Consider the following 23,370-nt stretch of genomic DNA (forward strand, 5'->3'; position numbering starts at 1 on the left):
TACTCTCCCCTCCGCCCCAAAAAGAAAGTGAGCCTAGCCTGGGCTGTTTATCACCTTAGTAAGATCTTATCTCCAAAGAAAATTTAAGAAGATCTGGGGATGCAGCTCAGACCTTGGGTTTGATCCACACCAACCTTTTCTAAGTTCTGTAAGATTCAGTCTTTCTCTGCCTAGGCTGTAGCCAAACATGCAAGAGGTGAGCAGCAAGGTCTCCCAACTGGAAACAAGTGTCTCTTGCCTTTATACTGGCCAAGTGTCACAGAGTTCTGGGCCCTTCCTGGCAGGACATGAAGATGGCATAGGCCAGGAAGGCTGTGGTAACAGAGCAAGAGATGAGAGGAGGTCCTAGAGATTCAATGCCTTAGGTGACAAGCGCAAAGAATAATTTTTTTTTTTTTTTGTCTTTTTCGGTACCAGGTATCGAATTCATGACTGCCTGCTTGCAAGGCAGGCGCTTATGCCGCTGAGCTAAATCCCCAGCCCCTTTTTTGGTTGTTTTGAGGTAGGGTCTTGCTTTGTAGTTCAGGTTGGCCTTGAACTCACAGTGATCCTCTTGTCTCAGCCTTTTGAGTGCTGGAATGACAGGTATGTGCCACAATGCCAGGGTTTTTTCTTTTCTTTTCTTTTTCCTTTTTACCGGTACCAGGGATCGAACTCTCGACTGCCTGCTTGCAAGGCAGGCGCGTATGCCGCTGAGCTAACTCTTGGACTCAGTGATTTCCCTGCCTGCCTATCCTCTGCCCCACTCTGTACCTCTTAACTAATTTTTTTTTTTTTAATGGTGCTTTTCTCTCTCTCTCTCTCTCTCTCTCTCTCTCTCTTTCCTTCTTTCTGGATCTTAAACTCAGAGTGATTCTCCTGTATCAGGGCTGATCAGTCTCCTAATCTGTCTAGAAATGGGTATGGCAAGGGATAAAGACAGACTAGTGAGGGCTGGGGATTTAGCTCAGTGGCATAAGCACCTGCCTTGTAAGCAGGCAGTTGTGAGTTCGATTCCTGGTACCAATAAAAAGGAAAAAGACCACAAAAAAAAAAAAAAAAAAAAAAAAAAAGAGAGTAGTTTTTCTCACAGGCCTCGTCAACATAAAGACCCTTGTTAGGATAAAATCACCTTGACCCTGAGTCATCCAATAACCTCCTCACCATTTTCTTCAGTTAATTGAGGTTTTGGCTACCTCCTGGAGGCCTTCTATTCCCTGTGGACAATTTGTCATCCTAGTACCCAATTGCACTGACATGTTCTTTCTTTTTGAAATGTGCTTGCCCTGTAACACCTGCATATTGGGACCCACTGTGAAATCCCTAATAGTTTTTTTTTAAAATCAAAATAGCAATATCGAGCCGGGCGTGGTGGCTCAGGACTGTAATCCCAGCACTTGGGAGGCTGAGGCAGGAGCATCCTTGTGAGTTCGAGACTAGGCTGGGCTACAAAGTGAGCTCAAGGCCAGCCTGAACTGCATAGAAAGACCCTGCCTCAAAAGACAACAACAACAAAAACACCACACAAAAAACCAAAATACCAGTATCATTTTTCATAAAAATTAAGTTTTCTTTGTGTGTGTGTTTGTACTGGGAAATGAACTCTTGCCAGCCAGGCAGGCTGGCAGGCACTGTGCTGCTGAGCTATATTCCTGGCCCCACTACAGTCTTTTTTTTTTTTTAACCATCAAACCCCTAATAGTCTCCAGCTGATGAAATCTTGCTGTGGGGCATCAAGGCATTATGGGGTCGTTGAGTGTGACTGGAGGTACAATTATTTCCATGTAACATAACTGGCTCCCATGGCAAGATGATGGCCTCAAGACAGGCCCTAATCACAATTTAAATTATAAATTTTTTCCCCAAAGATTATATAGAATGACCCTCAAGACTTTTTTTTTTTTTTTTTTTTTTTGACCCTCAAGACTCTTGCCTTAGCCCTCCAAGTGCTGAGACTACAGGCATGGATCAATGCTAGTTTGTTTTTGATGGGGGTCACAGTTCTGTAGTTCCAGGCTGGTCTTGACTTCGAGGGATCATTTTGCCTCAGCTTCCCAAGTGTTGGGATTATGGATGTATGCCACCTCCCCTCCTAGTTTTATTGGTCAACATCGTTTTACATAAAGAACTCAATCTTGAGCAACAAAACGTAATTGTGAAAAAGTTTGCAGTTCTTATATCACTTTCCTGTGGCTACAGTAACACCACCTTGGTGGCCAGAAACAAGTGGAATTCAAGGATCTGAGGGCCTGGCACTGGGATGTGGAACACCTTGGTTGAGCTGCCTTGTGCTACATCACACCTCAAGAGGTCCTTCCTTCCCCCTTTCTTATGTGACATATTTTTGCTCCTTTAAAAATTAGCCCTGCAAGGTTGGAAATGCAGTTCAGTGGCACAGTGCCTGCCTGGCAAGTGCAAGGCCCAGGGTTCATTTCCTGGCACAAAACCAAAAATTAGCCCTGTAGATTAACACGTTTTAGGCAGATGTGGACATACACATAGCATGCCTTGGCTCACCCTCAGCTCCTCTGTGACCGTGGGGAACAGCTGTCAGGTGTTTCCTTAGGTCACAAAGAAGGCCCTAAACTTGCCATTCTTGGGCTGCCCCCAACTCACTCCACTCCCCACCCTCCCCAGGTTTTCTTCCTCCTACTATTATTTCTGGCTGAATGAAATGCCACACTACTACGTGGGTTGGGGAAGGGCTGTCTTGCACTCCGTACTGTTTAGCTGCACCCAATTCCACTAGAATTCTCAGGGCCACCAGAAATACCTAGGTATTGCCACTAGTTCTCTAGTGGATAAAAAACCGCACCTGGCAAAGAATCATTTTATTTAAAATCTTCCTCACTCACCCCCCTGGCAATGGGCAAAGAGCCACCTCATTGGTGGTGGTGTCTTTTTCCTTTTAATCGGTATGAGGGATCAAATCTTCTATCAGTCAGGGGCAGTGTAGACAACAGCTTGTTGTTCATCCTAGCTTGATGCCTGGTTGGTGGCCAGAGCTGTTTCATGCTTAGGACACATGATCTAAAAATTGAAGTTTTTTTTTTTTTTTTTTTTTTTTTTTGGTCTTTTTCCTTTTTATGGGTACCGGGGATCAAACTCACGACTGCCTGCTTACAAGGCAGGCACTTATGCCGCTGAGCTAAACCAAATCATTTTTTTTTTAATCTTTATAGGTACCAGGGATCGAACTCACAACTGCCTGCTTGCAAGGCAGGCGCTTATGCCACTGAGCTAAATCCTCAGCCCCAATTGAAGTGTTTTTGACAGGATCTTGGTAACATTGAGATGTTGTCCTGGCTGGGCTTGAATATTTCCTGCCTTAGCCTCCCAGACTGCTGGGCTTAAGAGGTATGGGCCATCATGCCTAACTAGTCATATGTAGAATTGACAATGTAGGGAAAAGTGTGTTGGCTCTTTAGAAATAACAGGAGACCCAAAGGGGGCCTAATGCAAGAGCTGAAACCACTGCTCTCCAACTAGGCCATGCCCAAACTTGCCTTTTGGGTCACTTCTACACACAAAAGGTTTCACTGGCTTGAATATCTTTGTACAAGTCTTACGTAGATGACCACGTTATTTTAAACTTCTCGTCTTCAGGTCAAGGCCTTCTTGGCTGATCCTATCTCCATTTGTGGCTGCTGCCCCTGTCACTGCAGCCACCACTGCTACTCCTGCCCCAGCCAAGGTTGAAACCAATAGTCGGAGGAATCAGATGAAGATATGGGATTTGGTTTTTCACTGATCACCAAAAAACAAACTCTACTCAGCCTGCCTCATTGGCAAAGCAAGGAATAAAAGCATAATTCTTTTTTATCAGCACCGGGGATGGAACTCATGACCACCTGCTTGCAAGGCAGGTGCTTATGCCGCTGAACTAAATCCCTAGCCCCAAGCATAATTCTCTCATAAAAAAAGTCTCTCACTGGTGTACTTTTCTCCACAAGGGCACCAAACGATTGAGCCCACAATGGCTTTTTTGGTACTGGGGATTGAATTCACAACCTAGGGCTTGCCAGGCAGGTACTTCTGCCGAGCTAAATTCCTGGGCCTTGTCTTTTGGGTTAGGCATAGTTTGCTAGGCTGCAGACATTCCAGCCATAAACACAAGGAATGAGATAGCAAGACTGGAGTACTGGCTTTGACACAGTCCCTATCCTGGGGGTGGAGGATGAAGACTAATCCATAGCCCATATCCCACTGAGACAGACCTGTCAAGTCTTGAGTTGAATCTCCCCCTCAAAAGATGGGCTCAAGGGCCTGGGGATTTAGCTCAGTGGCGTAAGTACCCTGCCTGGCAAGTGCAATGTGGTGAGTTCAAAGATAGGCTCAGCGCTACTGTCCTTGGGCTATTCTCATTTACAAAAAAATCCAATCAGGCAACATGTGCAGGTGATAACAGGTTATTTTACTGCCACATCATGCTGATACTCCTGGGGACTGGGAAAGGGAACCACTACAAATTGCTATGCCAAGTTTGACAAAGCTCAGGAGTAAACTATTGGAGTTCAATCCCAAGTCAGTGCCTATGTGGAACCACCCCAAAGCAAAGACCACACAGGAATGTTGAGCAAAATTTTATTAGTGAGACTAACTATATGCCAAGTTCAACAGCCAGGGAGAAATTTTGTTTCCAAGACTTGGGACACCTGCAGAGAAGGAAAAAAAGCTCATTGACTACTGGGGGGATGGTGGGAGAATGTTTATAATCCGGTTCACTAGGGGCTATGCTTTAGATCAATCAACAAAATGTCTACTTCTAGGCCAGCACTGATTAAGACTGAAGTTTGAACAGACACCTACCATTTGTATATACTGTATTTTCCAGAGACCTGGAAAAAATAGAAACCAACCACATTTCAGCAACTGAGGAATCTTTCTTTCATTGTATTAAGAAAATTTGATGATCCCTCAGACAGTTCCTTCTAGAACTAATTTTCCTCTTTTCCCCCAGCCAGCCCCAGTGGGTTCACCTTTACAGGCTCTGGGACTAGGACAGGAAGTAAGACTCGTGACTATTTCATCACTGGGAAATTTTAGCTTAATTCACCTTGTATGTACATTCACCTCTCACCTTAGAGCAAAGAAAAATGGGTTGCAGCTGGGAATGGTGGCACTGCCCGTTATCCCACTCTGGAGACTGAAGCAGGATTGTCATGAAGTCAAGGCTTGTTTGTATGGCATAGGGAGATCTCGTTTTGAAAAGCATGGTTAACTTTTTCTGTAAAGAGATTGTGAGTAAAGTCTCAGTGTTGATTTCAAGGGATACATATATAAATCATTGCCTAGCTCCCTAAATTACTGATTACAACCTTATTTGTTAACTTTCTGTTATTGAAGTAAGCTCAACTCAGAAAATACCTTTCTGTCACAGTGATCAGACTGGGGCGGTATTCAATTCATCCCTGGTGAGCAGTATACTCCATTATTCGTTCAAAGTTGGCCATGAGGGCCAGAAGTGCCACCACACCCACACAAGAAATCAGGTTTTGTATGGCAGCATTATAAAGATCTCACCTGAAATCATTCCTAGCCTCCAAATATGATGCTGGATCTGAAATGCACAAGATTATGCAAGTCAGTAATGCTTACATGCTGTACAGTGACCTTAACTATTATCCTTGGAGAAATCAGATTTCCAAGTCTCAACAGCAAGCCTTCAGCCGAACGAGATTCCATGTAAGTCATCACACAGCCCCAAAGAGGCACTTCTCTTACCCAATATTTGGCACACACCGAACATACACCAAAATCACTCACCTTTGAATCATGTAGGGTGCTGGGGACACCCTACTTTGTCTTTTCATAACTGGTCCTGAGGAATTCAGTTACTACCCAGGATGAATACAGGTAATTTTCCTGAGAAAAGACAAAACTGGTTTTTTACATGGTTCTTCATAACCCTTGTCATTCTTCATTGTCATACCCCAGTTTCTCAGGTGTTCATGTGTTTTCATAGTTAGTCATAGTGAGCTAGTTAAATTCATCATGGAAACTGGCTACTTGGTTAGACAAAAACCAAAATCCTCAACTCACCTGAATGGCAGGCAATTCCCAGTCATACAGGGGAACAAGCTGCTCCTGAATCAGAGAATCATTTATTAGCAAAGTATCTCAAAGTGACAGAACTAGTACTCTAGACAATGTTACTAAACAGCAAAATAAAGTTACATTTTCTAGGTGTAGAAACATTTGCTATACTGGACAGCCTTTCATGGAACATATTCATCCTCCTCCACAGAAAACTGAAGTAGGCTCACCATTCTAGGCTCCAGAGTGAGACGGGGTGTTTGCTCCTCACTGGCACTGCAAATACTTAGCACTTTCAACTCTTTTCAAGAGTTGAGTCTTCAGACCAGCTGGCATCTAGTAAGGGGAGAGCAACAAAGGTCACAAGGAACAGGAGAAATCAACAAAGCTGTGCCTCCATCAGCGATTTGCTGTACTATGGATAATGGGTTCATGTAACTTAGAACAAAAAAACAAGATAAACCACTTACCTTTGGATGGAAAAAAATTATCAGGACAACCTGGGAAAGAGAAAATGAAAGATTACTTTTAAGTGTTAGGGACAAAAAGACCCATGTATTCATTACCAAAACTGCCATCAGAACTCTAACATGCTGTAACGCCACTTCACAGTGCATCAGGTCATAGATTCAAATCATCTGACAGTATTGAGGGAAGAGCACACCATCACAAGAAGCAACTGTACTATGGGACTGTTTTCTCCCAATGATCACTTCAAGAACAAGGTGGAAAGAGCAAAATGGCCAATGCTCTTCTGATTATTCACTCTCGGGACTGTGTTTATATTCAAGACATAAAATAACCCAAGCCCTCACTTGAAAAATTACCTGTATTCATCCTGGGTAGTAATGGAATTCCTCAGGACCGGATTTGAAACGCTAGAGACAGAAGAAGGCATTGCTCATACTTCAGAATAGATCACCTTTTTTTTGGGTAATGGTTATTGGAACTCTCGACCACGTGCTTGCCAGGCAGGCGTTTATGCCACTGAGCTAAAATTCGACTCTGAAAACTGCTCACTTCTCAGCATTAAAATGACATCACTCAGGACTCAGCCATATGCTTGTCATTTCTATTCATCATCGAGTGGCCTTCAAAGCTCCCTCATTACATAAACCATGCACCCACCTGAAGCACTGCTCCACGAGTTAGCTCACTCCTTGTGCAAAAGGATGGATCTTGTTTCATTTTCCAAGCTCTTTTGAACTGAAATGCAACTGAGAAAAAGAGCACCCTTTACTAAAGCCTCAGCCTGAAGAGAAGGCCCAGAACCCTGCAGACGATGCTACTCAGAACTTTTGCTTTCTCCATTTAGCCATCAGAAAGAGAGAGTTCAGTTCTCACTCATCCCTGCAGCACATCCCAGAGGCCTTGGAAAGTCAGGGAGAGTCACATTGCTTACCCGGAGACAGCGGTCTCTGGCTCCAGAGATCAAACGCGGCCCCAACCCTGCAGATAAAAGTCTCGAGATTAGCACTATGCATTTCCCGCGCAATGGCTGAATGGGCCACTGGCCGTTTCCTCAGAGAGAGTCGTCCTCATTGGAGGTCAGCACAGGTCTGTGAAGTCCTCATCACAGGGACGGCCACCCGCACACCACCCACCACTGCGCCGGCCATTTTGTTCTTCACGTCTCGCCGTTCCAAGTTAGACCCGGATTAGACCTCTCCAGTGACACTCCCTGGAGAGTGTACCACAGGGAGGAGGTCCAGAGAGCGTTACGCTCTTAAGTTCATTTAATTAATTAAAGCACCCAAAAAGCCACCTACCACACATACTCACCAGCAGCTACAATAAAATGAGACCTCGTGTACGGCGGAGAGCCACTTAAATAGCACCCCGCGGAGGCCCACGGGACTTTTAGGCGGGACTACATCATGCGCATGCGCATTCAAAAAATTAAGCGGTGAGAATTACAGGTAGAAAATTTCCGGGCAGGCTTTCAAACATACCACCCATAAACGTGAGGCGGGAGAAGGCGCGCATGCTCCCTGCCCAAAGCTTGCGGCTGGTAGAGGCGCGCATGCGTCCTTTGTTTTCTCCTGGTGGGGCGGGTGCGGGGACTGCAGTCTAGCCCCGGCTTCTGCGCCCTTTCTAGGCTGAGTCAGCGAGGAGCCCCGCTGCCATGGACCCCGCGGAGCTCGAGCTCCCGACCGATGCCCAGGGCCCGCGGCCGCCTCCGAGCGCGCTCTCGGAGCCCGACGCGCAGGTTCACAGCGCGGGTGGCGACTCAGGTAGGGCCGGGCCCCGGGGACCGCGGTTGGTGCGTCCTCCTCCCAGGCCCGGCTGAACTCCGTCGCGGATCCTGCCTCGAGAAAGAGTGGGGTCATCAACTCTGTAGACAAGGGAACTGGGGCCCGAGACCCACCCGCGCCGGGCAGCCACTAAAGGGAACCTGCGTGCCACACCTGGGTAAACACATGCATGGCGCACGCCCTGCTGAGCAGGGCCAATACCCGGAGAAGGCGAAGTGGTGACGCGGGGACTGGCGACCTGACTGGTGTCGCCCCGCGCCATGAGTCGGATCCCATCTAGTCTGCCGGCCTGCGCCTCCTAGGTCCCAAACAATCAGCTCACGCTGCTTCTTAGCCTTGTTCATGGTTACCCTGCCCAACCTAGGAAGCACCTACCCCGAGATTTCAATGACAGATGCACATGTACTGCATACATGCATACATACATACATACATACTTGGTTATGTGCAGAACCAAAGCCCCCGTGTCCCGGCCTTGTTTTGAGACAGTGCCTGGCTAGTAGTCCAGGCTGGACTTGTGCTCTCTGGTAGCTCCAGAATGGCCTCTATCTCGGCAGTCCTCCTGCCCCAGTCTCCCGTGTGCTGGGATTACATGTATGCTCCGTCATAGGGCAAGAGGCCTTTTTTTAAGAGCCGGGATTTACCAGATCCAGCAATTATTTTTCACTCCACGGCACCAATATTGTTCCTGAGCATACTCCACGGTGATGTACTGTATTATACATAATTACTGATAGAATTGCAGTTTGAATTAAGTTATTATCGACTGGAATAAATCATTCATTTAATAACTGTTTGTTCCTTGCATGATACAGCATTTTAGGGAAAAGATGATAAAAACATTTTGTCCTAAAAATGGTTTGGTTGGGGTGATAAAGAGTCCCTGTGATCCCAGCACTCAGAAAATGAGGCAGGAGTGTGGAAAGTTGGAGGCTGTAGAGTTTGAGGCAGCCTGGAGTACATAGCAAGTCACTGTCTTTAAAAAAAAAAAAAAAAAGCAAAACGAAAAACAAGGAAGAAAATAAAGTCAGGGTTAAGAGTTTGAGTATATAAAAGAAAGGTACAGGTACAATTTCTGAAAGATGAGTTGAAGGGGAGTGGTTCAATATAAAACTGGAAAAGATTTCCAGAGGGTACTAGATGCAGGCCTGGAATGGAAAGCTAAATAATTTGAATTGTATATGTGAGAAAGGAGCCAGTGAAAAAAAATTTTTTTTGAGACAGGGTCTCTATGCAATTCAGGCTGGCCTTGAACTCACTTTGTAGCCCAGGCTGGTCTTGAACTTGCAACAATCCTCCTGCTTTAGCCTCCTGAGTGCTGGGATTACAGGCGTGAGCTACCACACCCGGCTGCCTTTTTAAGTAAGGAGGCAATGAGAAATTGGGGCTTAAGCTGGGAACAGGAATGTTAATTAGATTGTCACAGTTTAGGCAAGAGATCAGTGGGTTTGGAAAGGCAGGGACTTATGTCATGGGTGTTTAATTTATGCAGTTACAGACATCAGGCAGGTAAAACAGGTTAGTGAAGCAAACAGTACAAATGGTGAAATGAAGAGCTCTGTTTTTTGGTAAAATTACTGGTTGTGCTTATGTGCTTTTGGTTGTTACTTTTTTTTTGTGCTTAGGAGTTTCTTAAACAGGAAAAAAATCTTAAATGTGTTAAGGTAACATTAAAAGTTTGGTGGGAGCTAGGCATAGTGTCACACACTCATAATCTTAGCACTGTAGGTGGCGGGCTGGGACAGATAGGATTGCAAGTTTGAAGCAGCCTGGGTAACTTATTGAGACTGTCTTAAAATAAAAATGGCTAGAAAATACACTCAGAGTGAAAGCCCTGGACTGAAACTTTAGTACCCCCACAAAAAAATTTTGGTGGAAGGGGCTGGGGATTTAGCTCAGCGGCATAAGTGCCTGCCTTGCAAGCAGGTAGTCGTGAGTTCGATCCCCGGTACTGATAAAAAGGAAAAAGACAAAAAAAATTTTTTTGGTGGAAGTAATTCGAATTTCATTATACAGAGAATTTTGGATGATGTTTCAGCCCCAGTTCACTGACTGCTAGGATAGTTAGGGACCAATTTGCTCTTGGGCTGGCCCTTTGTGCAAAGAGCAATCCTGCTCCCACCTGGCAGCAAGAGGCATTGCAGTCTGGAGTGGGATTGAACAGAGTCAGCACTAAAGGCAGTCCTGGGAGGAGAGGCCATCTGTGCATAAAACTCCTTGGTGCTGGCTGCACAGCCAGCATTTTGCCAACGCTGAGCTCCCACTCTGTCACTGAGGCCTCCCCACCTTCCTTTTGCAGTGCTGGGGATTGAATCTAGGGGTGTTCTGCCACAGAGTTACACTCTCAGCCCTTTTTATTTTTTGAGATAGGGTCTGGCTAAATTGTTCGGGTGGGACTTGAACTTTTGATCTTCCTCTTCAGGCTTCCTTGGTGCTGGGATTATAGGTGTACAATGCTGGACTGCCTTTATATTTTTATATTATTATGTTTGGTTTTTGAGACGGTGTCTCACTACATAATTCAGTCTGCCCTTGATCTCACTATATAACTCAGGCTGGCCCCAAATTCTCGGGGATCATTCTGTTCCAGTCTCCCTCAGGGCTGGGATTATAGGTATGTAACACTGGGCCTGGTTTGTATTTTTATCTTTAAATGGTATGTAATAACAGCACATTTCTGCGCCAGTTTGCTAATAGGGTTTTTGGGTCTTGTGGCACAGGACCAGATAGGTCTCTGGGGTGTGAGCCTATGGAGGATGATGAGACTGGGGTGGGTGCTGCTGTGTTTGTAGCCCTGAGCAATGAGCTTTGATGCTGGGAGTGAAGGGCTGAGGGGAAGCTTGTACTTTTTTTTTTTTTTCTACTGATACAGGGTCTTGCCCTGCATTTCAGGCCGGCCTCAAACTCACTGTGTAGCCCAGGCTGACCTTGAACTTGTAGCAGTGTTCCTGCCTCAGCCTCCTGAGTGCTGATATTATAGCCCTGTGCTACCATGCTTGGTGTCTTTTTTTGAACTAGGAATTGAGCCAAGGCCTTCACATTGAGCTACAACCTCAGATTTATTTATTTCTTATTTAGGTTTTTTGAGATAGTGTCTTGCTAAATTGTCCAGATTGGACTCAAACTTTCAGTCCTCCTGCCTCAGGCTTCCGAAATGCTGGAATCATGGACATGTGCTATTCGTGTTTTTTTTTGTCTTTTTCCTTTTTATCGGTACCGGGGATCCAACTCAAGACTGCCTGCTTGCAAGGCAGGCGCTTATGCCGCTGAGCTAAATCCCCAGCCACCGCTATTTGTGTTTTCATGAACCTTACCTAACAGGAGAGAAGATGAGAAGGCTAAGGCTGTAACTGGCAAAAAAGTGGTAATCATTCATCTTAACCGGGACAGGGAGATGCTTGGTTGTTATTTTTGTGCTTTGGGCCATGATTATGTTGTTGTACATGGTTACAACATGATTATGTAAGAATCTTATTTTTGTCTTGAACTGTCCTGGTCGCAAGTGGCCTTGTCTGATATTGATGTTCTCTGAAATTGTTTATGTTCACCCTGGGTCTACCAAGGTCTAGCTATGAGTGCCACGCCAGCCTGTAGCAAGCCAAAGGCCTCACCTTATCTTCAGCTCCTGTGCCTACCACATACCAATTCCCAGCCTGGCTCTCTGGGCTCTGCTCCATCCCTTCTAATCTGTTACCTACCTGTAGCCAGAGAGATCTAGTGAAGAAGCTGAATGGGTCTCATTTCTCATCTCCTACCTCTAGATGCCTTTGCTGTTGAGGTTGAAGTTTGTACCTTTTGACAGAACCAAGTGCTATTTGTTTCTCACTAGGATCCATTGATCACTATGTTACGTTTTTGTTTTTGTTTTTTGTTTTTGAGACAGGGTCTTGCTATGTAGTTCAGACTGGCCTTGAAGGGCTGGGGATTTAGCTCAGCGGCATGAACACCTGCCTTGTAAGCAGGCAGTCGTGAGTTCGATCCCCGGTACCGATAAAAAGGAAAAAGACAAAAAAAAAAAACAAAAAAAAAAAAAAACAAAAACGAAAAAACAAAAAACAGACTGGCCTTGAACTCACTTTGTAGCTTGAGCTGGCCTCAAACTCACAGTGATCCTCCTGCCACACACTCCTGAATGCTGAGATTACTGTCATGCCTCAGCACACCTGGCAGATTGTAGGTGTGTACCCCAGGCTGGGCTCAAACCCGCAGTCCTCCTGCCTCAGCCTCCTGAGTGCTGGGGTTACAGGTATATGTCACCATCCCTGGCTTTGGCTACATTTTTGATTTGTAGTTTTGTTTGTAAAACACATCTAGGATAGTGAAGGTGTGGCTCTGATACAGTACTGGACAAGTGCCCAAAGCCCTGAATTCAATTCCCAGCCCAGCAAAACAAAAAAGATGCTAAGTGTCCATATCTTGGTTTCAATAAAAGGAGCCAGGGACCTGGGCCCTGCACAGCTGTCATCTCAGCACTTTGGGAGCCTGAGGCAAGTTGATTACAGGTTTGAGCCCAGCCTTGGTAACTTAGTGATTTAGACCTACTGAAGAGTCCACATTTGATGTTTTTTGTTTTTAGTTCTGGGAATTGAATTTAGGACCTTGGGCATGCCAGGCAAGTGCTGCGCCACTGAGCTAAATACCCAGCCCACATTTGACATTCTTTTGTACTCTCAAAATCAAGTTTTAGCAACACTTTTTTTTTTTTTTTTTTTTTTGGTACAGGGTCAAACTCAAGACCTTGTGCTTGCCAGGCAGACGCTTGTGCCACTGAGCTGTATCCCCAGCCCCTTAGCATACTTTGGGAAACAGTTTTGTCCATATTAAGTCTGTAATTAACTGATAGGGTGATTGGTTCGACTCTTACCTGTCTCCATCCCCTTTACACTGAGCTATAGTCCCAGTGCTTTTATTATTTGTTTGTTTGTTTGTGTTGCTGGAGATTAAATTTAGGGCTAGGCAAGTGCTCAGCCACTAAGCTACACGCTAGCTCTCTTTTTATTTTTCTCTTTTAAGTTCTATGGCAGGGTGTCTTGCTAAGTCATTAAGGCTGGGTGTGCCACCGTGCCCTGGTGTTTATCTCTTTGTATTTGATTTCACTGGAGAGGATGACTTGTTGAAGTGTTGTTTACTGGCTCTTACTTGAGTATCAGTTACCTTTCTTTATTGAGAAATACCTTATTGAATGTTTCTACTCTTCCTGGCCCTTATGCTCCTTTGTGCTGCACACACTTTTACTGCAATGAACCAGACAGCACTGTTCTTTAGCAGCCAGGGTCCTGCAGGGTCCCGTCCTGTGCTCTTCTGCAGCACAGCCCTGCAGATGACTTCACCAGATGAGCCTGGGCCTGGCCTCTTCTTCTGCCTTTACTACGGCCCTACCATGCCTCAGATCTTCAGGACTTACAGCATTGAGGGCAGAACCTGGGCTCTGTTTCTGGCCTGGAAAAGAGGAACCTGTTGGACAGGGACTCCTTGGGTTCTACCTGCTCTCCCCTTAGCCTCTGGAAGTCCTTTTAACCTAGGGGGAAGAGGTAATAGGGCTCACATGCTGGAAATATGTGACTCAGCTCCCTGTCTCAGAGTCAAGAAAAGGCCCTTCACAGGCTCCAGTGTAGGGCTGCTTCTCTGCCTGCTGGGGGTGAAGTTGCTCAAGAGTCTTTTCGGAGGTTTGGTTGCTTTTACTTTGCTTTGTTCTAACTTCTTGATAAATGGTACACTTTGCATTCTTCAGTAAATATCGTTTCATATTCTTCAGCACCTTTGGCCCCTTTGTCTAGTCTGGTTTTCCTATCCTTCTTCTAGATTTATTCCTTGGGGTACTATTAGGGATGGAACCCAGAGCCCTCACACTGGGTTACATCTTTAGTTCTTTTTCTGTTTTCTTTTGGCAGAGGATCTTGCTCAATTGGTAAATTGCCCAGGCTATATTTGAATTTAAGATCCTCCTGTTTCAGCCTCCCAGAGTGCTGGGATTACAGGCATGGCATGCCATGCCTGGGTAGAAATAGTTTCATTTTGACCCAACAGTGTTGTTTATGTTTCTTTTCATTGTCATCCTTGAACCTTTACATACTCCTTCGTTTGTCCAGTTGTTTCTAGGAAGGGATATGTATGTCACTTAGCCCCTATGCAGTGGCTGCTGTCTGCGCAGACAGATTCAGCAGCAGCATCCCAGCCAGGAACCAAAACGGACAGGATGCCAGTTGGGATGGGGTGACTGCACTCGTGTCACTGGTCTTGGCTGGGGAAAGTTGAGCTTGTGTGAGGTCTTGAGTCTGAGCAGGAAGGACCTGGCCCCAGGAGTGCTGTGTGGCTCGGGCCATGCCCTGCCATGCTGAGGGTTCTGGGAGGCTGCGGAAGGAATCATCCAGCTGACCTGGAGCTACAGCTGTGAGGTGCTTTGCTTTGAAGGAGAGCTTCTGGTCCCAGCCCTTGGCCTTGGCTTGTCCCAGAGGGTGGGTGTTTGTCTGTGTGAAGGGAACCTGGGCTCTTATCACCTCTGAGCATTGGTGTGGGGCACAACCTCTTACCTACTGGAGCTGTTCTCACTCTTCTGGGGGGATGGGGAGGACCCGTGGGGTGCAGAGGGCAGAAACAAGCCTTTTAATACCCCTTTTTTTGCTGTTACCTCAGCCCCTGGCTTCTACTTTCTGGCTTCCAGCCTAGGTGGGTCAAGAAAGATCCTGTTCCTTCAGCTCCTCTCTGAAAATAACCCAGGGGCGCTGCCCAGGAACAAGGAGTCCCTGAGCCTGTTGGCACCTCCTGGTGTTGATGTCCGGTTATTTCTGCCCACTTGTCCTGTGTCTGCCAGACTTCTGTGGAAGCAGCAGGGAAGTCTGCAGGCTGTTTCAGGGCCAGGTGCTCATAAGGCCTAGCTGTGACTGGTGGAGTTCAGGAAGTGGGAAGCTCTGCAGGGTGGAGTCTTGCAATCTGTGTGGGAGGGGAGAGGTGGCTGCTTGCACCCCAGCTCTGGGTTGTTGGTGGCGGCCCCTAAACACATGATGTCTCATTCCAGCAAGGAAGGCAGGCTGGTGCCTGCATCTGGGGGTGTGGTTGGGGGTGAGGGGGTGAGAAAGGGTCCAGGCTGACCCTCCTAGTCACAGGGAAGACTGGTATGAGCAGTCAGAAGCTGCTGCCAGGAGAGCCAGGATGCAGCTGGATGAGACAGCTAGGCTCGTCCTATATGCTGGTGGCCCAGGCCACCGGGTGCAATGGTGTCGCAGCGACCACTAGCAGTGGAGAGGAGTAGGACCTGGAGGAGCTCGGAGACTCAGGTGGGACAAAGCAGAGCCTGGCCTCCTAAAGGCAGCTCCAGGCACAGCAGTTTTAGAGTGCAGGGTGACTGGCACTTTTTTTTGTTTGTTTGTTTCTTGAGACAGAGACTCCCTATGCAGTTCAGGCTGGTCTCAAACTTGCAACAATCCTCTTGCCTTAGCCTCCCTTAGCTGGCATTACAGGCGTGCGCCACCAAATGCGGCAAGGATGTCAATTTTGAGCCCACTCTAGGAAGCACAAATTAAAAAACCAGGGCTTCCGGAGGTCAGAGGCTGCCGCAGGAGCCGCCCTCTGAGCGGGTGGGGCGGGTCAGAGGAGTTGCCGCCTGGGGACCAGGCTTGGCCCGAAGTGGTGGGGGCGGGGCCAACTGGGTTCCCTTCCGCTTTCCGCCTAGCTGGCCGCACACTCGGACAGAGGCGCGGCGCGAGCTCAGTCCTCAGCCAGGTCCGTCCCCAGTGCTGTGTGTGTCTCGGCCCTCAGGGACTATGAGCCACGACACCGAGATAGACATGAAGGAGGTGGAGCTGAGCGAGCTGGACCCTGAGAAGCAGCCGATGGCGGCGGGCGCCGAGAAGAACGGGCTGGTGAAGGCGGCCGGCGGCACGGAGCCGGCGGTCAGTGCCAAGTTCACGGGGCTGAGCAAAGAGGAGCTACTGGCGGCCGCAGGAGGCCGCGGCTGGGCGCGCGCTCGCACGGCGCTGCTGCTGCTCTTCTGGCTGGGATGGCTCGGCATGCTGGCAGGCGCCGTGGCCATCATCGTGCGGGCGCCACGCTGCCGCCCGCTGCCCACGCAGTCTTGGTGGCACCGCGGCCCGCTCTACCGCGTGGGCGACGCTCGCGCCTTCTTGGGCGGCGCAGGTCAACTGGAGGGTAAGTGCGCCCAGTGTGTCCTGACCCCGGTGGGACCCTCACTTTCCTGCGCGGCCGATCACCACCTCTGGCTATTCTCTCCTTTTCTCTAGAGGAGGCTGACTCAGCACACGCCTTCCTTGCATCAGCTCCCGATGCCTCGTGACCCGGCTGGGCGTGGAGGAGGGGTTGGGCGCTCGAGGCTTTCTGGTTAACGTGCCTCTCTTACAGATCTGCAGGGACACCTGGAGTACTTGAGCACCCTGAAGGTTAAGGGCCTCGTGCTTGGGCCCATTCACAAAAACCTAAAGGATGATTTGGCAGGGACCAACCTGCAGCTGATCGACCCGGCTCTTGGTTCCCAGAAAGACTTCAACAGCTTCCTCCAGGTGGCCAAGAAAAAGAGTGAGTTGCCCGGCTTGCCCAGGCAGGGCCAGTGAAAAAGGGTTTGGCCTTTGGCCAGAGGAAAAGGAGGCTCGGATTCTTGTGTGGTGTGCTGCTAATGGGCTGTGGGTTGTCCTGTGCAGGGATCTGTGAGACTTTGGCCTAAAAAGTAGCTCAGGTGCTTTTCTGTTGGGCTGGACAGTCTTGAACCAGTCAGTTTAACTTTTGGGTTTTAGTGTTCGTATTTTATTAAATCAGCGGACAGCTTCATTCCCACAGCGGGTTTTAAACTTACAAAAATGGTTGATCCTTTTGGGCAAGGGGGTGGGACCCCAAATACTGCCTCACAGCCCACCACAGAAACACAGAGCCCCATAGCGCAGCCTCCTGTAGCGCGCTGCAGTCCTTGCCTGGCTTTGGCAGGGTTTGGATCCAGTCATACACTGGAAACTCAGCAAGCTTTTGTTTGAGTACCTCACTTCCCTTCTCCTCACTGTTCAGGCATCCATGTCATCCTGGACCTCACTCCCAACTATCAGGGCAAGAACTCCTGGTTCCTCCCTGAGCAGGCGAACGCAACGGCCACCAAGGTGAAGGTGAGTGTGCCAGGCACTCAGGCTACCTGAGGAGGTCCTTTGCCTGCTGTGAACTCTGTGCCCCCAGCCTGGCTCCCAAGAACAAGAGCAGGAACCCCTCTTCCTGCAGCCGGAAGAATAGACTTTCAGAGACCCCTGTGTTTGTTTCTTTTCTGATCTCTCATTTTTCTTGTTTCCTTGACTTGGGGGGGGGGGGAAGGCGCCAGGAAGGGAATTTGTCAGATGTCCATCTGTAAGTTTGATTTTCCTTCTTTTTGGGATAGGAAGTCTTTTCTTTCTCTGTGGGAACCCTGTCTTACCTGCCTTCCCAGTCCTTGTTTGATGTGTTTGGAGGAAAGCCCAGTCTGAAATCTTGATTCATTTTGCTTTTTTTTTGAGACAGGGTCTCACTGTGTAGTTCAGGCTGGCATTGAGCCCACTCAGAGGCCATGCTGATCTCAAACTTGAGATTCTTCTGTCTTAGCCTCCCTAGTGCTGACACTGCAGGCATGTGCCATCCATACCCATATATAACTTGTCCAATCTCAAATTTAAGCCTTGGGGTCTTTTTCTGTGACTGGGACTATGCCACATGTTTCATAGGTGTTTTCTAGTTCCCTGTAGATGCCCAAGTACCTATTACATCCTGAATCTGTAAATGAGGAAGCAGGCACAAAGGAGCTACGTGTTCCCCAGATGTAAAGTCCAATCGGTCTATCCTTCCACACTGACCTTTCTTCAGCATAGTGGCTCCAGTTGAGCCCTGCAAGCTGGGCAGGGCTTTCATTGTCCTCCAGCTCCTGCTGCCTGGCTGCTGGGGCACTGGCAGCTCAGAATGGGCAGACCCAATGCCTTGTATCAGTGCCCATTTTGAGAGAGAATTTTTTTTTTTTTTTTGTCTTTTTCTTTTTTTTATCGGTACCAGGGATCGAACTCACGACTGCCTGCTTGCAGGGCAGGCACTTATGCCGCTGAGCTAAATCCCCAGCCCCTTGAGAGAGAATTCTGATCTCATGGCATCTGGGTGTGACCCCACGATCACCGAGTTTAGTCCTGGCTAGTTGCTTGAAAAACTGGTGGTAAGGGACAGTTTTCAAATTGGTGGGGTAATCTGACCACTCTCAGCTGGAAGTGGACATCAACAGAGGGACAATGGAGAGTGAAGGGGAAGGAGTCGGTGTGGGTAGGGGTAGGTTGGGGCTTGTGCCGGATGCCTGCGAGCCAGGGCCAGGCCAGGCCTGTTCCCAGAGCTTCATGAGGCTGTGCTTTGAATTCTAATCTTTCATTCTTGGCCTTGGGCCTTGGACCTTGGACCAGCCCTTGGGAAACTGGAGGGGAGCGAGGCTACTTACCTTGCAGGCTGCCTGGTACTATAGCTCTGGTCCTGCTGCTCCCTTACTGTGACCAGGGCTCACATGTAAGCATGTTTCCTCATCTCCAAAATAGGGGATATTGACCAGGCATGGTGGCGCAGGCTTATAATCGAGCCTGAGGCAGGGAGAATACTCCCAAGTTCAAGGTCAGCCTGGGTTATGTAGTGAGACCCTATCTCAAAAAACTAAACAAAGGCTGAGGATTTAGCTTAGCAGCTCAAGCACTTGCCCGGTATGTGTGATGTTGTGCGTTTGATCCCAGGTACCAAATAAAATAAAATAAAATAACAATAAAGGAGAGGTTAGTGGTCTTCCCCCTGCTAGAATGTTAACTGGAGTTGTATTTTGGTACATTTTTTTCTCCTGGGCCTTTTCTGTACCTGTTGAAGGTAAAGCTGTGTGTTTGCCAGAGCAAGGAATGGAGAAATCAAGTGGTAGAATGCTAAGGTTCTAGTGGGGGTGGTTGGAGATGGAGGAGACCAGGGCCATAGAATTGGACAAGGTCTTGGGCTGGAGTCTCCTGAGTGTTTACCTGTGTATTGCTTATGTCTGTTTGTCTCTACCCTGTAGGAGGCGCTGAGCTTTTGGCTGCAGGCTGGAGTAGACGGGTTCCAGGTCCAGAATGTGGAGAACCTGATGGTGAGCTCCCCTCCCCATGTGAAACAGCACTCGACAAGGGCAGGGTCTCTGCCCAGGCTGGGTAGTGGTCCTGTGTTTTGACTACCCTTTTTCCCTGTAGGATGCATCCTCCTTCTTGGCTGAGTGGGAGAACATTACCAAGAGCTTCAGCAAAGACAAGTGGGTACTGGGTGCCCTGACTCTGTACTCCTGGGGCCTCAGTGTGTCCTGTCCCAAGCCAACCTAGCACCTGTTTTGCCTTTGCAGGCTCTTGATTGCAGGCACCAACTCCTCTGACCTGCAGCAGCTCCTGAGCCTCCTCGAGTCCACAAAGGATATGCTGCTGACCAGCTCCTACCTGTCGAGCTTCAGCCCTACGGGGGAGCACATGAAGTTACTGGTTACCCAGTATCTGAACAATACAGCTGGCCGCTGGTGTAGCTGGAGTGTGAGTGTGTGGGTGCACAGGGCTTTGGGGGCTTGGGTGTAGGAGGCCGGCTTGGGCTCACAGGATCTGTTCTATCTTACAGGTGTCACAGGCCGGCCTCTTGACATCCTTTGTGCCTGCTCAGCTCCTTCGGCTTTATCAGCTGCTTCTCTTCACCCTGCCAGGCACACCTGTGTTCAGCTATGGTGATGAGATCGGCCTGCAGGCTGTCAACCTTCCTGGACAGGTGCTGCTCACTTTGCTTAGACAGCTGGGAGGGTTTGGTCATCCATTATGATGGGATGGCTCTGGGCTGGCAGCTCATAGCCTGCCTTGCGCTGAAACTGGTTCCTGTTCCTAAAATTACAAGCGAGTCATTTTACTCTTGGTCACGTAGAATGATTAGGAGGTCTTGTTGGTTGGCCAGTTTCCTGAGTAGCTGGCACTGTAGGTTTTGCTGCCATATGTAGCTTGTTTTTAATGTCACTGCCTGAGTCTTTCATTCATCTGTTGGGTGGTGGCTGCTTTGTACTGGGCCCCAAGTCCTCCAGCAGCTCGTAGTTCAGTGGGGAGCCAGGGAGGTACAGGTGGGGAGTGGCTTGGAGGGGCAGTGTGGGCTTAGCTGCAGTGTTGGATCACACACTCAGGCAGCGGATTTTTATTTATCCCTGTGTGCTACACAAGAATGGATATGGTGGGGAGCAGAAGAGCTGAGGGCTGAATGAGTTTGGTAAGCAGATGTAATAAAGATGCCAGGTGCTGATAAGCTGAGCCAGAGAAGGCAGGGTGAGGCCAGGGTTGAGCTCTCGAAGAGTAAGCCAAAAACCTACTGAGCAGCCCCAGGAAGTTGGGAATAGGACTAGGGACAGTGTGTGTGTGTGTGTGTGTGTGTGTGTGTTGGGGAAGGGGCTCTGGAGCTGGGAGCCTCTGCTGGCATGGGAAGTGGCATGAGGTAGGGGCAGGATCCTTTGCAAGCTCTGTTGTCTGTTCCCAGCCGGCCGAGGCCCCGGTCATGCCATGGAATGAGCCCAGCCTTCCTGACACCTCAGGGTCTATGGGCAGCAACATGACAGTGAAGGTAAGAGCTTGGCTCAGCAGGGGGTGGGGTGTGGTGGAATCTGTACCTCAGGGCTTCACCCCTTCTGTGTTTTCCTCACCACAGGGCCAGAATGAGGACCCCTCCTCCCTCCTTTCTCTGTTCCGGAGACTCAGCGACCAGCGGGGGAAGGAACGCTCCTTGTTGCACGGTGACTTCCATGTGCTGTCATCCTCTCCAGGCCTCTTTTCCTATGTGCGCCACTGGGACCAAAATGAGCGATTCCTGGTGGTGCTCAACTTTGGGGATGTGAAGCTGTCAGCCATGCTTGGGGCCTCGGCCCTGCCTGCCAGTGCTAGGCTGCCGGCCCAGGCCGACCTGCTGCTTAGCACCCAGCCAGGCCGAGAGAAGGGTGCCAGTTTGGAGCTGGGTTCCCTGAGCCTGGGGCCTCATGAGGGGCTGCTGCTGCGTTTTCCCTATGAGGCCTGACCCTGCCCTAACCAGCCCCTCCCCTGCCTTTGAGATCTTGTTTCTCCCTCATTTAATGATTGCAGGCTATAGATGAAGCCCATTCAAATAAAGGTCACCCTGCTTGGTGAAGTCTTGTCAGCCCTCTGTCACAGCAAGAATTCCTTTCTCCTTCTGGATGAGTGGTCTCAGTTTCCTGCATCTGCCTCAGGTCCGGAGTCCTGAGGAAGGGTCTTAGGGACAACAGCAAAAAGTTAGTGTGGGCCGGCACCCTGGTGTTCTGGGCCCTGGAGTCTTGTACTGAGCCTGTGAAGTGGCCTGTTTCTGCAGGCCTGGTCCTCAGGAGGGAAGGTGGGGAGGGGTGGCCTCTTTTCACTCACAAGGGAGCTTGGGAAAGGCTCCAGAGGCCCTTCGTGCTGCTGGAGCATACTGAGTAGTCCACACATGCTGGGAATGGGGCCCAGACGTTAGTCTGCACTTGATCCCTAGAACCGCAGAACAGAGCCAGCAAAAATCCCTGCCTCTTCGGGACTTATCTCAAGGGAAGATGAGAAGTAAGAGAAATAGAGTGTAGAACATGGATGTAGTGCTCATGTGCCTGGTGGAGGAGGGGGCAGGCAGTTTCAGAGAAAGGGTGACGAGGCTGGCCAAGTCCTGAAGGGCACTGTGAGGGCAGGTGCTGGGAGCTCCTATATAGGGCTGAGGCTTGAGGGACTCACTCGCACTGAGAGGGAACTGGGATGTTTCTTCGGGATAGTCCCTCCTGGACAGCCCTGGACAGATGCTTCCTGGAGCTGAGTACAAGCGGCGCTCACCTGAGCTTCCTCAGTTCTGCATGGCTTTTAGTCTTTAGCCCTTCCCAGGACCAGGCTGACTTGAGTGTCCACTTCCCCAAAGCTCCTGCCTGGTGGCAGAAATCTCCAGGCAGACACTACCTGGAGTCCTTTTAGCTGAGGACTAAAGTGATAAGGTGGGTTGTCCTGCATTTATTTTGCAGGTGTTTTCCTAGGCAGTTACCTCATTTGTCTCAGCCTTGGGGTTGTTTGAGGCAGCCTTCCCTGGATGGAGGGTGCAGGGCATCCTGGTGTGAGGCCCAGGACTAGAGACCAGAAGATCAAGTCCTTGCTTGCTCACCTTTGCCTGCCTTGACTTCTGGCCCAGGAGGGAAGGAGTGCAGCCAAGTGCCCAATCCCCAGCCCAGCTCTGGCCCCTTCCGTGTATTGGTCTGGCTTTCTGCTGACTCTGTCTTTATCCTGTAGATAGGGCCTCTGCAGTTATACAGGACCTTGTACTTGCCAACCAGGCGCCAGCCCTTGCAGTTGTACTTTGCAGTTTGAAATTTCTGCTTTTTAAAAAGCTACAATAATAAAAGATACATAAAAGTTTGGCATTGAGTTTGCTCACATTGTTTCCATCTCAGAGATCTCCGTTCTCCCAAACTGCTTTGGCCTGAAGAGCTCTTCATTGTAAGAACATTTAGGAGAAGGTATGGCTGATTCCAGGTGGCTGGGCCAGGTGCCAGCAGTTGTGTGCTCACCACCTACTTTCGCTGAAGTTCTCCCCACCACCCGCCCTGCCCTGTCAGCCTCTGTCTTCTGGTTTGGGTCTGGCTATAGTTCCTTGTCTGTCTTTGCTTTCTGTGGTTTTAGCTACCTGTAGTCAGTTGAGGTTCAGGAAACCCTAAATGCAGGATTTCAGAAATGGACAATTCTCATTTGTGCTGTTCTGGAGGGTTTGATGAAACCTGTCACCCACCCCTTTGGCCAGGACATCCTTGCTGTCTGCATCAACTATCCACTGTCCCTAGCAGGTCAGCTGTTGTGGTATCACAGGGCTGTGTTCCAGTGGCCCTTGTTTCACTTAATGGTGGACGTAGTGCTGACAGGTTGAACATGATGGAGAAGCCTTGGTTGTTTCCTGTACATGAAAAAGGAACTGTTGGGCTCACAGAAGAGAAAACAACTGAGGTCTTTAGATAATGAGACTTTGAGAGCTGAGTGTGGAGGTGATGGTTTTCCTAGCACGCTGGAGGTAAAGCAGCATAATCCCAAATTCAAGCTCAGCCTGGGCAATTTAGTGACTTAGGCCCTTAAAA

General features: G+C 48.8%; 1 protein-coding gene, 1 long non-coding RNA gene, 7 other non-coding genes and 1 pseudogene across 10 annotated transcripts; 2 read left to right on the forward strand and 8 right to left on the reverse strand.

Moving 5' to 3' along the window:
• Positions 1-2,833: 2,833 nt before the first annotated feature.
• On the forward strand, positions 2,834-3,008 carry LOC111756269 (small nucleolar RNA SNORA48; annotated as a pseudogene).
• Positions 3,009-4,549: 1,541 nt separating this feature from the next.
• On the reverse strand, positions 4,550-7,934 carry LOC101788733 (uncharacterized). 2 transcript variants are annotated; one of them, XR_001200831.2, is made up of 12 exons: positions 7,798-7,934; positions 7,418-7,464; positions 7,144-7,232; positions 6,843-6,893; positions 6,486-6,515; positions 6,246-6,351; positions 6,022-6,066; positions 5,746-5,844; positions 5,503-5,539; positions 5,060-5,206; positions 4,789-4,817; positions 4,550-4,634 (listed from the first exon to the last, which is right to left on the reverse strand). It is a non-coding gene; the product is annotated as an uncharacterized LOC101788733 (long non-coding RNA). The 2 variants fall into 2 exon arrangements; XR_001200830.2 differs by lacking the exon at positions 7,798-7,934 and having other exon boundaries at positions 7,418-7,791.
• LOC111756254 (small nucleolar RNA SNORD22) lies at positions 4,892-5,017 on the reverse strand. Its single transcript, XR_002790732.1, has one exon. It is a non-coding gene; the product is annotated as a small nucleolar RNA SNORD22 (small nucleolar RNA).
• LOC111756253 (small nucleolar RNA SNORD31) lies at positions 5,330-5,398 on the reverse strand. Its single transcript, XR_002790731.1, has one exon. It is a non-coding gene; the product is annotated as a small nucleolar RNA SNORD31 (small nucleolar RNA).
• Positions 5,611-5,680, reverse strand: LOC111756252 (small nucleolar RNA SNORD30). The gene has a single exon (XR_002790730.1). It is a non-coding gene; the product is annotated as a small nucleolar RNA SNORD30 (small nucleolar RNA).
• On the reverse strand, positions 5,916-5,980 carry LOC111756248 (small nucleolar RNA SNORD29). Its single transcript, XR_002790726.1, has one exon. It is a non-coding gene; the product is annotated as a small nucleolar RNA SNORD29 (small nucleolar RNA).
• Positions 6,588-6,658, reverse strand: LOC111756249 (small nucleolar RNA SNORD28). The gene has a single exon (XR_002790727.1). It is a non-coding gene; the product is annotated as a small nucleolar RNA SNORD28 (small nucleolar RNA).
• Positions 7,034-7,103, reverse strand: LOC111756250 (small nucleolar RNA SNORD27). The gene has a single exon (XR_002790728.1). It is a non-coding gene; the product is annotated as a small nucleolar RNA SNORD27 (small nucleolar RNA).
• On the reverse strand, positions 7,300-7,371 carry LOC111756251 (small nucleolar RNA SNORD26). Its single transcript, XR_002790729.1, has one exon. It is a non-coding gene; the product is annotated as a small nucleolar RNA SNORD26 (small nucleolar RNA).
• Positions 7,935-8,045: 111 nt separating the features above from the next.
• Slc3a2 (solute carrier family 3 member 2) lies at positions 8,046-21,416 on the forward strand. The gene is made up of 10 exons (XM_003467842.5): positions 8,046-8,249; positions 16,026-16,415; positions 16,626-16,799; positions 17,280-17,374; positions 19,297-19,365; positions 19,466-19,524; positions 19,612-19,792; positions 19,875-20,018; positions 20,766-20,849; positions 20,934-21,416. Exons 1-10 carry the CDS (start codon positions 8,141-8,143, stop codon positions 21,294-21,296), a joined length of 1,668 nt encoding a protein of 555 aa, XP_003467890.1. The 5' UTR covers positions 8,046-8,140; the 3' UTR covers positions 21,297-21,416.
• The last annotated feature ends 1,954 nt before the right edge of the window (positions 21,417-23,370 follow it).

The sequence above is a fragment of the Cavia porcellus genome, unplaced genomic scaffold, assembly GCF_034190915.1.
Source record: "Cavia porcellus strain 051 isolate PalLab524CR breed Dunkin Hartley unplaced genomic scaffold, mCavPor4.1 scaffold_17, whole genome shotgun sequence".
Lineage (NCBI taxonomy): Eukaryota > Metazoa > Chordata > Mammalia > Rodentia > Caviidae > Cavia > Cavia porcellus.

Bases quoted from the DNA above. Each gene is read 5' to 3' on its own strand.
- Slc3a2 (XM_003467842.5), top strand. From the start codon at position 8,141: ATGGACCCCGCGGAGCTCGAGCTCCCGACCGATGCCCAGGGCCCGCGG. The intron at 16,416-16,625 runs GTAAGTGCGCCC...CCTCTCTTACAG, and splicing joins CGGCGCAGGTCAACTGGAGG to ATCTGCAGGGACACCTGGAG. The intron at 17,375-19,296 runs GTGAGTGTGCCA...TCTACCCTGTAG, and splicing joins CAACGGCCACCAAGGTGAAG to GAGGCGCTGAGCTTTTGGCT.